At 36.9% G+C, this 12849-nt stretch overlaps 1 protein-coding gene and 3 long non-coding RNA genes across 4 annotated transcripts; all 4 read right to left on the bottom strand.

Annotated features, from left to right (window-relative positions):
• Positions 1-2590: 2590 nt before the first annotated feature.
• LOC141606138 (uncharacterized) lies at positions 2591-5227 on the bottom strand. The gene is made up of 4 exons (XR_012526586.1): positions 5148-5227; positions 4968-5034; positions 3288-3438; positions 2591-3218 (listed from the first exon to the last, which is right to left on the bottom strand). It is a non-coding gene; the product is annotated as an uncharacterized LOC141606138 (long non-coding RNA).
• A 280-nt stretch (positions 5228-5507) lies between these two features.
• LOC141608400 (formin-like protein 17) lies at positions 5508-7275 on the bottom strand. Its single transcript, XM_074427757.1, has 5 exons — positions 7166-7275; positions 6917-6998; positions 6406-6500; positions 5682-5753; positions 5508-5609 (listed from the first exon to the last, which is right to left on the bottom strand). The coding sequence occupies exons 2-5, from the start codon at positions 6966-6968 to the stop codon at positions 5508-5510; spliced, it is 321 nt and encodes a 106-aa protein (XP_074283858.1). The 5' UTR covers positions 6969-6998; positions 7166-7275.
• Positions 7276-7287: 12 nt separating this feature from the next.
• Positions 7288-8390, bottom strand: LOC141606137 (uncharacterized). The gene is made up of 3 exons (XR_012526585.1): positions 8320-8390; positions 7880-7921; positions 7288-7369 (listed from the first exon to the last, which is right to left on the bottom strand). It is a non-coding gene; the product is annotated as an uncharacterized LOC141606137 (long non-coding RNA).
• Positions 8391-11639: 3249 nt separating this feature from the next.
• Positions 11640-12662, bottom strand: LOC141609275 (uncharacterized). Its single transcript, XR_012527333.1, has 3 exons — positions 12588-12662; positions 12343-12401; positions 11640-11925 (listed from the first exon to the last, which is right to left on the bottom strand). It is a non-coding gene; the product is annotated as an uncharacterized LOC141609275 (long non-coding RNA).
• Positions 12663-12849: the final 187 nt, after the last annotated feature.

The following is a 12849-nucleotide window of genomic DNA, read 5'->3' as shown; positions in this document are numbered from 1 at the left end:
AAATAAGAATTTGTGAATAAAAAAAGCAACAAAAGGTGAGGGTTAGAGAGTAAATTACTAAAATATAGTAACCCGGTTTGTAAATATCGTCGACGTTTTCATTCCAAAAGACGATAATGCCCTTTGCACATTTACACTCATTTATCTCTTTAGACACTTTTCTCTCAAATTCTACTAAAAACCAACTACATTTCGATCTCCCATCTGCATTAAACAATTAAAAAATGTTAGAAATTAACGCACATCGACTAGAAAATTTAAATAATTTTAAATAATCGGCAAATAAACGTATTAAACACGGTTTTAAAAAAAATGAACTAGCGCATGAAATAAATGTTGAGATTCAACAATCGACCATGGACCAAACGTGAGAACCCAACGTTGGCCATGGTCCAAACATGGGAATCCAAGGTTTGGCCATGGTCCAAACGTGGGAATCCAACGTTTGGCCATGGTGAACGTCTTTTTTTTTTTTTTTTTTTTTTTTTTTTTTTTTAGTAAAAAAAAAAATTTGTTCAACGTGGCCAAACGTGGAAATCCAACGTTTGCACCATGGTAAACGTTGGTTTCCAATGTTTGATCTATGGCTGAACGTTGGATCTCAACGTTTGGTCCATGGTATAATTTCCGGGGCACAAATCTCAGATTTACGCAGAAAAATCGCAATTTCGCTACTACTAAGTTAATACGTGACGTAAATCAACTATCGAATAGAATTAGCGATGCGCAAAAAAATGAAAATTAAGCAAATAAGTTTTTTAAGTACCGGTGATTCGGGATACGTCATGTTAATTAATCTTGTTAATTGTTGTTGGTTGCTTTTTTTTTTTTTTTTTTTTTAATTTAGTTGATTTTTAGTTGAATTTCAGAGAGAAATTTTCGAGAGATAGAAAGTGTTGGATGAGTGGAAGGGCGATTTATCGTCTTTTTTAAAAAAAAAAAAAAAACGTCGTCAATATTTACTAAAACGTCGTCGATATAAATCAGCCCCCTTGCTAATTTGGGTTTTACATCCATACAGCTGAAAAAATGAAGGTATTTAAGTGAATAAAGTTAGAACATGCCTTTAAAAAAGTGGATAAAATTAGACAAAACAGACAAATACCGAGTGGGAGTTAAGAGCATCCACAATAGAGAGGATGAGAGATCCTCTTAACACTCTCTTTTCTCTAAGAGGACATCCTCTCTATTGTGAGGCACATGTTACATTTCCTTTTAGCAAGACGAAGATGTTTACTTCCTCTAATTTTAGAGGAAAGCTTACATTGGCCCTAGTGCCTACAAACCAATCACTAGTTGTCTTTTGCATAATAATTCTTTTATTTTTATCTTTTATAAATTTTGAGATTATTTAAAGTAAGAGAGGTAATATGAGAGGATCATCTCTATTGTGGAAAAAAAATAATGAAAGAGAATGTTAATGGTGAGAAATGAGATTGATGAAAGAGAAAATGAGGTGTCGAAAAAATAGAGGAAGAGTGGAAAAATAGGAGGAAGATAACATTCTCTCTATTGTGGATGCTCTAACACCCCGGGAAGAAAAATATAGCGAATTGAAGTTAGTTGAGAGAGTATTTTTCTCAAGTATCGCACCATAAGTGGGAGAAATGAAAGAAATGACTAGAATAGCATTGTGCCATCGAGGCACCGGTTAGAGATAAATGATTCACCAACTTATTAGGTAACAAATGAATACGACACCTTAAAATGGAATAGGTAAATAAATAATGTAGTTGCTCTTTCATGTACGCATTTTACTCAATCATGTACTTTTTATCATAATATTTCCTAATTTACCCTTCTTCTTCAAAACAAAAAATAAATAAACTCTCTTTCTCCTCTTCTCAAAAACTGATCAATTTTTTTACTAGATTATCAGTTACGCAGCTTAATTCTTATATTGAACAAGTAAATATTCTATTTTCATTAACTATACGTCTTAATCATAGGCATTTTTTTGTATCAAATTCATTATAATTTTATGCAATTAGATCTAATAAGGTTAATAAAATAAGGGTTAATTAAAATTAATCTTGATTAAGAATAGGGATTAGGAGGGTGCAAGTGGTTAGAGGATAACAAATACATGGGTGAACAAAGATGTTAAATATTGAGCTAGTGAAATCTTGAACGAAAAAATTCGTACTATGTTTCTTCCTAAAGAGCAGGAGACCAAAACAATTGAATACTCTTTTTTTTTTTTAAAAGAAAAACGAATGAATATAATCCATACAAGTATCTCGTTGCGATAGTCGGTGGATGAGGGAGATAGCAAGCGGTGGTGGTGAGAGTGGCAGGCGGGGTGGTAGGATGGTGGACGAGGAGAGCTTGAAGAAAATAGGGGGAAATTGAAAGGGAAGGCAAGCACATGAATGAGTAAAATGGAAAGGGTAAAATCGGTAATGTTGTACATGATTGAGTAAATCATGTACATGAATGAGCATAACCCATAAATAATCGAGATGAAGAGAGCATTTGACTAACGGTTAGATGAGTTAAATAAAGTTCTATACCAAACCAATTGGCAATAAAGTCACTATATTAGTTTCTCTAAATTGTTCAATACCATTGTCTCTCGTCGATATGGGAAACTGTAATCAATTAATTCATTCCTTCATTAAATTTGCCCGGTTGGGCAATTTTCAATTCATCAAACACCTACTCAGGTCACACAGCCAAGGCTTTAATGTCATGTAAAATGTACATGGAAATATAAGACAAGGTAAAGAACTGGACGGGTAGAGAAACCCAGAAAGGCATGCATCACAAAAGAAAAAACTACATGCGTAATCCGAGAGCTTAACCGCCTACCCCTCAGTCCCTCACAGAGTATAGTGCTACGATAAGCCGACTTATTTACAAAATTCCACAAGCTATTTTATTTTTTACTTCCGATTTGTTTCTCTCTGAGGCCCATTGACAGCTTGTGCCTCGGTTCTGCAACCATTTGTATCCATTAAAGGTCGGTCTGATGCTGTTGCTATACAGGTTGAAATTCACAATCACTTGTGCCCCCCGATATGGGGCCTTTACTATGTTGTACTGGCCACTAGTCGCCCTGTCCTTTGCTGTAGCAAAAAGTATCATAAAACTGCATATGAACTTGAAAGCGGTTCTGAGGACATATGCAGTAGATCAACATACGTAGATAATAGCGTATCACTTCCACAGTTCCACCACAGAACATGTCCCAGCATCAAGGGCTCTTTGCAAGAATACTGCCAAAAGAAGCAGTAGTAAGACTCGACGCAAGAACAAATAACTGGATCATATAATACGTACCTTACCTAGCAGGGAATTGTTTGCACTCCAGTCTTTACGTTGCTACCCTCTGATTTTCTAAATACTTCTCTTTCTTCTTTTCAACCTCTAGTTGCTTAAGGTTCTCCTCATGAGCTCGACTGAACATCGTTGTGAAGTTGAGTAAAGTTGTCACAACTGCAACGGATAATGATACACGTAATTACAGAATCTCTTGCGACAAATTACGAATTTCTTCAAGTTTTCAGTGATTAAGCAAAACTGTTTTATATCTTCATAAGATATTGTACAGTACACCTTCTTTTAACTTGTCAAAGATAGGGTGGTGTTCCTGGCAAATTTTAAGCTTCGGAATCACTACTGTGACAAACTGACCAAAGTATAAGATTAGTTAGAGGCAGGAAACACGAGGTTGGGAAACAACTTGCGAAACAGGGGGCAATCGGAGATTACATGCCCTGTTTCCCTACACCATTGACACCGTCCTTTGAAGGGACGAGGGCCAGCGGTGTTGGAGTGATGGTGGTGCGGTTGCTGCTGGTTGTATACAGGAGGGTTGTAGGGTCGGTTTTGACCACTGTTCTGCTGATTGTGACGATAAGCGGGGTTAGCAGATGGGGCGAATAGATTGGTGTTATTGGTGGTGTTGGTTTCATGTTGTATGAGTAATTCTTGTTGAAGCAACTTCTCATGAAGTGCTTCAAAGGTAATGGGGTTGTCGCGAGCTCTTACGGGGTTGATGACGGCTTTATAGGTTTCATAATCAAGGCCGCGAAGGACCTTGGCTATGACGTCTTCAGGATCTAGTATTTTGCCCATGAGGGCTAATTGATCCACACAAACTTGAATTGAGTTCATGTAGTCTGAAATAGATTGATCCGCTGATTTTTTAATCGAATCAAACTTTTCCTTAAGTTGCATGATATGGGCACGGGACGGGTTGGCGTAGGTAAGAGCGAGGATATCCCACGCTTCCTTTTAGATTTTGGCCCGTACTATTAAGGGTTGTAAGGCCGCGGTAAGGGTGCCCATAAGGGCGCTTAATATGAGTCCGTCTTGCTTGAGCCATGTCAAGTAAGCCGGGTAGGTTTTGTCGGTTTTGGGGTCGGTTTTTGTCTCATCAGAGATGGTTGCATCTGGTTGTGGTGTGTATCCATCGAGGAAACCAAGGAGACTAAGACCAAAGAAAATGTTCGTGAGTTGAAAACGCCATGCCGTGTAGTTCATGGTGTTCAATTTTACGCAGTGGTTAAGATTCAAAAATTGCAGCGGTTTCGAGTTATCATGTGGATTTGGGACAGAGATTTCGGAAATAATGGTGGTGTTGGTCATGGTGGCGTGGGAAGAGGCGGAGCGTTTGAAGGTTATGCGTTTGGGTTTGAGAAGGTTGGATCGAGAACCCTTTGATACCATATAAGATTAGTTAGAGAAAGGTGTTTACTGTAATTGTAAATTGTATTATGTTATGAGATGAATACATGTATTTATAGTTGAAAGGCTAAGCTAATTATGGTTAGAAAAGGGAGCCTATAGACAAGATCAAATCTATTCTATAATTACAATGTGAATGATATAAGTAAATAGAGTAAACTATTATTTAGAGGATATTTGGTTAATACAAAGTACAAACTTAGTATTGTGAACCCTTTCAAAACAAGCTTCACATTTGTTTTTCCTAAATTTTTTGAAGATAATAAATAGAATACCTTGCTCAAATGGGCAACGAGATGAATCTTCTCCAAAGTAGATAATTAAAGCGTCAACATTTCTTCCCTGCAAAACATTTTGTACAACTAGAGTTATTGAACTCAAAGAAGGGCAAATGACCCAACAGATAAATTTTTTCAGAATGTAATGAAGGAATGAAAAAAGGGGAATGGACATACAACAGTGGAATAAAGCAATGCCAACGAGCGCACTTCTAACTAAGCAAAACACAGGAACTCCTTCAATGTCTACACAAGGCGGAAATTCAACACAAGTAAACCTGAAGTGAAGAGATTGTACACTATATACTGATTGTTTTGGATCTTAATAATCACATTATGAAGCTTCTAGGTAAGTCGATAACAAACGGATTTCACTCTCTACCGGACAAAGTAGCTAAGTGGTTCACAGTTCAATGAAAGGATAAAGCCAACTTGAGCTTGTCAAACTCATTGCTCAACAATTCTAGTACCATGAATACCCTCAATGGAGGATAACTCAATGAAAAGTTTTTAACGGGCAAGTACCTTATGAAATTCTTAAAACAGGCCCGTCATTCTCGACATGGACAATTCTTGCAAAATCTTTTCCAGCCCTTTGTTAATCGCTTGCATCTCCTCCGCCAAATATTTTAGTTGGATCTCGAAAAATTAAAGGATCGGTAAGTAATATTGCTAATTCAAGCAGACTTCTTCAAATTACATATAGCACACCTTTGTAGCAGGTTCCAGGCTAGTAAGATCCTCTGAGAAATCTAGAACCTCTGGTAACTTTTCAGCAATAATCTGTGAAACATGAACAGCAAGGACACAATTTTATCAGCAACATCAAGACCTACATTTATGTTCATAGGCAATTTATGAGCATTAAATAGCAATAATCTCCAATGAAGTTCTATGATACTAAATTAAAACAAAAAAAAAAAAAAAAAATAGCAAAGACACTTTGCAAAGCAACATAAAATGTCATTGCCGCCCACGAGTGTCGCCCTAATTATTTAAAGAGGAGGCGAAATTCCCCTTAGCTTTAGACTCAGCACTTTAGTGGGAGCAATTACCCTTGTGATCTTGTGACATGAATCGTAGCCTATAACACTCATTCACTGTTGAGTACAGGTTGTCACCTTATATTCACATAAGGTAGCATCCACAGTTTCTTCACATCTCAAAAAAAGTTACAGCTAGAGTTCAAGCAAAGCATGAAAAGCAAACACAAACGACTTAAGAATATGGTAAATACAAGCCCCTCTAAGTCAACACTCGGCAACTACCAATCACTCATCCAAGCTAATATAATAAGCATGAACTTGCTGCCATGCGTTAAAGCGCGTGTTGATAGCCGGACTAGACTTGTGTCAGAACTCAGGATTGTATTGCTATGACAAAAAGCACATATAACAATCATCTGCTCGTCCTACAAAACCAAACACAGATGTACCTTGCAAAGATAATACATCAAAGTCATCTTGTTATTCCGAGCACGAGTTTCAGTGAGTTTCAATAGGCTATCCAGTCGAAAACCAACAGCTGAACCTAAAAACAACAGAATACAAAACTATCACCAAATGGTTTAAGAAACGAGAGTACGGGCTGGTAAACACTGACGAGCCTCTGAAAAGGTTTAAAATCCCAGTTCCAACAAGAAGAAAATTCACTTGGCAAAAAAAAAAAACAAGAAAATTTGAATGATGCAGAATCAAGACATGACTGCAGGTCTGCAGTACTAACACAAATGCACAACTATAAACATGGCGAAGGAACCAAAAATAATATAATCCATCTTTGTCAAACAAAAAAACAAAATGCTTGATCTTAAATTGGTCTGTTTTTCAGTTAAAGAAAACATAAAGGGAACTGAAATGACTTTAAAAGACACACTAAGAGACTGCACTTAGCTAGAGACAGGTGATGATTATCCATAGTGAACCATGCAAATCAATTTAACTAACCTCTAGCTGTGCCTTGATTCAAAGCGTTACCCAATGAAAGAACTGTCTGCATTACTCGTTTAAGTTTTACTGAATTTCGGATCTGAAGAAAGCAAAATATCATGTCAAAATACAGAAAAGGACATTTATGATTACAAAAATAATAATTAGAAATTAGAAGTCCTTGAGAGAAAAAAATCAAATGGTAGCATACTAATACAGAGGAAAGATACCACCGCACAAAAAGGCTAACACACTCGGATCACTTGCCTGATCAGAAGCAGAACCTACAGTATTGAGGCTTTTTCTGAGATCCGAAACCTACACCACAAGCATACATCAGATATTGGCAGAGCAGCTAGAGAAGTAACGTAATGAACACCTTTAACTCACTTGAGTTTCAAACTGCATTTTGAATGAAAAAACTCTCAGCTTGGCCTCAACTCTTGGCACTCGCATTAATTCTAAGAAAAACTGTTACAAAAATGAAAAGCTAATAATCAGATACTACGTATCACTATCTTAGAAGATAAGGCAAGAGACATCAATGTTCTCATATCATTATTTATGTTACCTAATCCCTATACCTCAAGGAGAACCATTTTTTAAGGTGTAAATATGCGCCTGCTAAACTGGGTGCCTACTGCCAGGCCCAGGCTCTAGGTATAGGCCTTTGCAAGACGGGCGTAGGATAACATGGATCCCCCACTTGAAGTCTGCTAGTGGTAAGGTTCGTGAACCATTTCAGTGGCCACTAGACTAATCTTAGCTTGGTGCCTCCAACAGAACTTCATATTATCATTAGAAGTAGAAAAGACAGACAAGCTGAGAAGTCCTTAATGATAACATCTGCGTTTCAGTTGATCAAGGAAATTTTGCTACTATAATTGATAAATCAAACCAGAAAAAAAAAATCAGAAAATGTTCATACTCAAACATGCCTCTTACTTAAAGAAAAGGGAGATAGTAAAAAGCACTGCTTACCTGTTCACACTTCCCTAGTTTATCAACCTCTCCTCTATAACCCTGCATGAGAAACACATTTGATGTATTCACATAGACATTAGTTTCTTTCTCCAGAACTCATAGTACATCTCTATTTATTACTTTATCCATCCTATTATATCGTCCCAATTACCTTTTGGTCCACTCCAAAATAATTGACTCATTTCTGAATTTAGTAAAACAAAAGATGCTCTCTCCATACTATGGTAGTATTAGTATCTCTAGTTAAGTACCACTTTTCTCTAAATGGTGACATAACTTTACAAGTCAAGGAGTGATAATAATATTTCACATCATTAAATCTTAAAAATAACCTCTAGTCGGATAGGGACAATATAAATGGATGGAGGGAGACAGAGAGTAGAAGTTAAAGACTATTTTAGTACTCTATATGCTCAACTTCAGAGCACCATACTTACCTTAAGTAACTCCATCTCCTCCTTGGTCGGACAAAATTTTATAAGGTTGTCAACTTGATCTGCATCCAAAGTCGAATTTTCCAAAGAAAGCACTGAAACCTGAGACAAGGCAATTAAAAAGAGAAGCAACATTTAATCGGATAAGTAGGTATAAAAACTTATGCTGCATCTGTTCCAATAGGTTGTTTCCATTTCAACAATTGTGTAGTACAATAGCTATAGCATACCTCACAATGTTAGTATATGTAGAATAAACCGACTTAACTAGGTTGGTTAGGGATATTTGCCAACAAGGTCAAACCAAAATATTGGACCAGACGGGTGCGCAAAAAGAGAGATTCAAATCAGGATTGGCATACCATTAATTCATGCAATGGAACTTTAACCTTCGAAAGCATGATCTCGCAATTACATGCTCTTCTATGATCCACCTACATCAAACAAAATCATGATAAATACAAGGTGTTGCATCAATTGACCTAAAGCCGCAGACATAATTGATTAGTTTACCAGAGGCTGCTTATTTCAAACATGTATATCTGCAGAATTAATTTCAAAATGTATGAAGCAAAATGGATTTTCTGCTATGAATAAAACCGTGCACTTTAATCACGCCTGCTACCACACAGTCCTTCCGCTACTTGACCTAATAATTGACTACTACTCAGTAGCCCTTTAAAGCTCTACAAGGCAAATTATAAAGTAGAAGGATTAACTATCAACACCCTCTGAGATCTGGATTCTATGTTTCTGCATGAAATAACGAGACGGATGAAGCAAAGATACTTATACTGAGGCCAGCTCAGCAGCTCCTAACATAGGCGAAGTTTAGAGTGCAACACGATCAAATATAAGCTTTCCCCTGAAGAAGAGATCAAACCAAAGATGGAAATTTTTGGCAACAGATGGTCGTCACAAGACTTACAACAGCAATAAGGACTCAAGTCCCAGGAGAATGGTGGAAGCCATCATAAAGCATCATAAGACTAAGAATAAAAGTAGATCACATGATCAAATGAAAAGAAGAAGGTATACCAATAATACATTAGGTGAATCTACCATCCTCACAACATAGCCCAATAAAATGGGAAGTCTTCAAATGATGAAAAAAAAAAAAATAATCCACTTACGGCTAAAAAGGAAGTTTCCATATTTCCAATGGAGCCAAAGATTCATTACTCTTTGGTTCTGGATTATGATGGAATAAAGCAAAATGGCTCACTAAAGTGGCTGCTCTTCTTTCTCTTGTGAAGTAGTGGTCGTTCGATGCAGTTCTCGACGCAATTTTCATCTTGGGTCACTCGGAAACAGCCTCTTTGTGTTGCTAACACAAGGGTAAGGCTGCGTACATCCGACCCCCCCTTACCCCGCAATTTGCGGGAGCCATTTTGGCACTGGGGTAATGTTGTTGTTGTTGTTGTATGGCTAAAAAGGAAGAACCTTATCAAGTTGTTGCTAATGAGACAATATCAGGCGTAATGTTTTATAAGGTATCACATTTATCACAACGCATCTGTGTTGGACACCAAGCAATCGAAGTATTGCAAACTCCCCCGCTTAAAGAAATGTAACACCTTCGTTGCACTATGAGCCTACGAATCTGAATCATCCCCCATTGATTCAACGCATCTATTAATACCAGATCAAACCATAGATGTGTTGCTATTGGGTAGTCTAGGGATATGTATCGTCTTCATAAGTGGTCAAGGGCTTTAAAGACAGCTGAAATGCACAGCCGAAGGTACATCTGAAGCAACAAGGGAAATGGGAAAATGATCTATTTCCAGCTCTGTTACTCTATGGATTATCATTGATGTTTGAACCTCAAAAATTGGTTATTATACCTTAATACACCCCCACAAGGAAAAGCTCGTAGGCTACGCAAAGCCCATGGGCTTGAAGCGTGTATAATGCACCTTGTGCTGAAATTCCACATGTCGGATCATGAGTCTACCAAAAAATGCACGTATCAATTCTTACATTCTACCCAAAAAAATGCTAAAATTAGTTAGACTATGATTCTGACCTTGAAATTTTTACACGACCTCACATGAATATTTTACACATTGTATGTAAAATTTCTTATAAAATGGTTTATATTACATGTTTTATGATTTTTACATGATAAAAATGGATTAATTAGAGGTATTTTGGTTAAAAATGGTTAGACTTCAATTCTGTTCATGAAATTTTAGTATGTTGTCAAATACAATATTTACACACTGTATGTAAATTTTGAGATAAAATGGTTTTAATAGTGCCCTTAAAATGTTTCCGTTTCTTCTAGATTTCAGCATGAAAAAATGGGGTATTTTAATAGTGCCCTTAAAATACTTTATATTTCTTGGAATACTTGTATGATAATTCGTGTTTCTTACGATAACCCTGGGTCAAATTTCCAAGTTTTCTAATGATTGGTAATGTAGTTAGCCCATTAGACTTAAAATGATTTTTATTTATTTTATTTATTAATATTCCATTTAACTCCAGCTTAAACTAAACCTCAAGATTAAGGACGAAGATAGTTGACATTGAGATACCTTTTGGAACAATGTGAAGTTGTGACATACAACACCAAAATAGCCTCAAAATGTGTGAAGAGATAAAAGAGATCAAGCCAAAGTATCCCATGGTTCCACAATCCATGTGATCTCGATTATAATTTTATGCTCACCCAATGAGCATAAATTTGTAGCAAATGAACAGATAAAGGGCAGGGACTAGTCCCACGACCCTCCTGCACCAACTCATTATGACAAGAGGTAATATAGATTAATTTGTTAGGAATAACCCCTGAATAAGGTTTACGTACCAGCAAAAGAATAGCGGAGAAAATGAAGGTATTAGGCAACATACGACATAAAATCGAAGGCAATCGCGTGAAGAACTTGCAATTTACCGGTAGTAACTCCACAAAAAGTTCATAAAAGGTAGTTTTAAATGCGAATTGACGAATTCTATTAAAGGTAATTTTTGGCGAGTAATAACCCAAGGGGTTCTGTTGAGACACAAGATTACCTGTAAAGACGATGAAGTAATCTTGACCTGGTAGACTACGCAGAATTTACGAGATATACAAATGGCAGAGACCAAAGCTTGTCTTTGCCAAGTAGAGGATCCATTGAACACTAAATGTGTACACAGGCTCATCAAATTTTATGAGCCGCACATCCATACCTGAATGTAGCTAAAATGGTCGATTGTCATAGATGAGTGCTTAAGCGGTCTTAAAATTGATAGCCAAAATATAAAAACCCCAAACATAAATCGTGAGAAGAAAACGGAATAAACATAAATCGCAGTAAAAATGGTGACGGTCATAGGTGAGTGCTAAATCAACTTGCTCACAGATAGATGATTATGCTCGAAATCTAGAGCTACTAACATATATTCTGTAGTTGAATCTGAGAAGTAAGCATAGCTACTATCTAGTAACCCAACCAGCACAGGCCACATGTTTAGGTTAATATCAAGAGATAAGCTAAGAAAGGTTAATATCAGGGACTGCCTTCATCCAATGATGTACTCTAGAGCCAACTTCACATTCTTGTCTTGTTGGAAATAGGCTATCAAAGCAGTTTCCCATCGAAATCCCATATCCATAATCTGCACTATAATGAGCCTAAGATTAGTGTGTCGTATCCTTCAACAAATATATTTGCAAATGTTGATGCTATATGAACTTAAATAGATGCATATCTCATTCAACGAGGCATGCACTAGAAAACAAAGTTTAAAAAATGATGCGTTTAAAACTTCAACATTATTACATGGCAGTATATAGTGATTTTGTGAGAGGCGATCTCACGTGTGACCATAAAAGCAACCATAAGAAGTATTCCTTTTTAAATTTAAAAATTATTTCAATTATGGTATTGATGAATTGATGGTTGTTTCGGTCGAGTTTTGATAACTCATTTACGGTATGGATCATTTCGGGTCGCGCAGTTAATAGACAAGCCCTTAGGCCAATGCAGAATGTGAATAAATATTGAGATTTGTACATCATAATCAGATACATACATGCTGAATGGCTTCAATATCCTCGGGAGTTATGATCGAAGTTGCTCCCAATTGTGAAGCTGCACTCCTGTTCCACGAAAACAAAGCAGGTGTGAGGGATTGAGGGATGAGATTAGTACGAGATGTCACTTTGATTGGTATGGGTTTCACTACCACCGTAAAGAATTACGTTACTATTAACAGGGTATACTAAAATATATCACAGTGATGATGGACATAAACATAAACGGAGAGACATCACTCACGAAGGTGCAGGTGGAGGAACATATCCACCACCAGCAGGAGAGGCAGTAGGCGCTTGAGCAACTGGAGGAACTTCAAAGAACCCGACCAAAGCACGTGTTGAACCTTCTCTAGCCTCTGCATCATCCACCTAAAACCAACATTCACACAACGTTAATTATCAGCAAAGACTAGAGAGATGCCCCAAGTCATCAATAGTAGTGGAGTGGTCGGGCTTCATTCAAACAAAACAAGATGATTGCATATTAAGCACCAAAAGCAGAA

This window comes from Silene latifolia, chromosome 10 (genome assembly GCF_048544455.1).
Source record: "Silene latifolia isolate original U9 population chromosome 10, ASM4854445v1, whole genome shotgun sequence".
Lineage (NCBI taxonomy): Eukaryota > Viridiplantae > Streptophyta > Magnoliopsida > Caryophyllales > Caryophyllaceae > Silene > Silene latifolia.
The sequence above is the reverse complement of the archived record's forward strand: the minus strand, read 5'-3'. Positions and strand labels throughout refer to the sequence as shown.

What these genes read in the sequence shown, in the direction of transcription:
- LOC141608400 (XM_074427757.1), bottom strand. Translation starts at nt 6,968, where the DNA reads ATGCAGACAGTTCTTTCATTGGGTAACGCTTTGAATCAAGGCACAGCT. An exon ending in TGATGTATTATCTTTGCAAG is followed by an intron (nt 5,754 to 6,405) that starts GTACATCTGTGT and finishes CATGTTTCACAG; the next exon opens with ATTATTGCTGAAAAGTTACC. An exon ending in GCCTGGAACCTGCTACAAAG is followed by an intron (nt 5,610 to 5,681) that starts GTGTGCTATATG and finishes TAATTTTTCGAG; the next exon opens with ATCCAACTAAAATATTTGGC.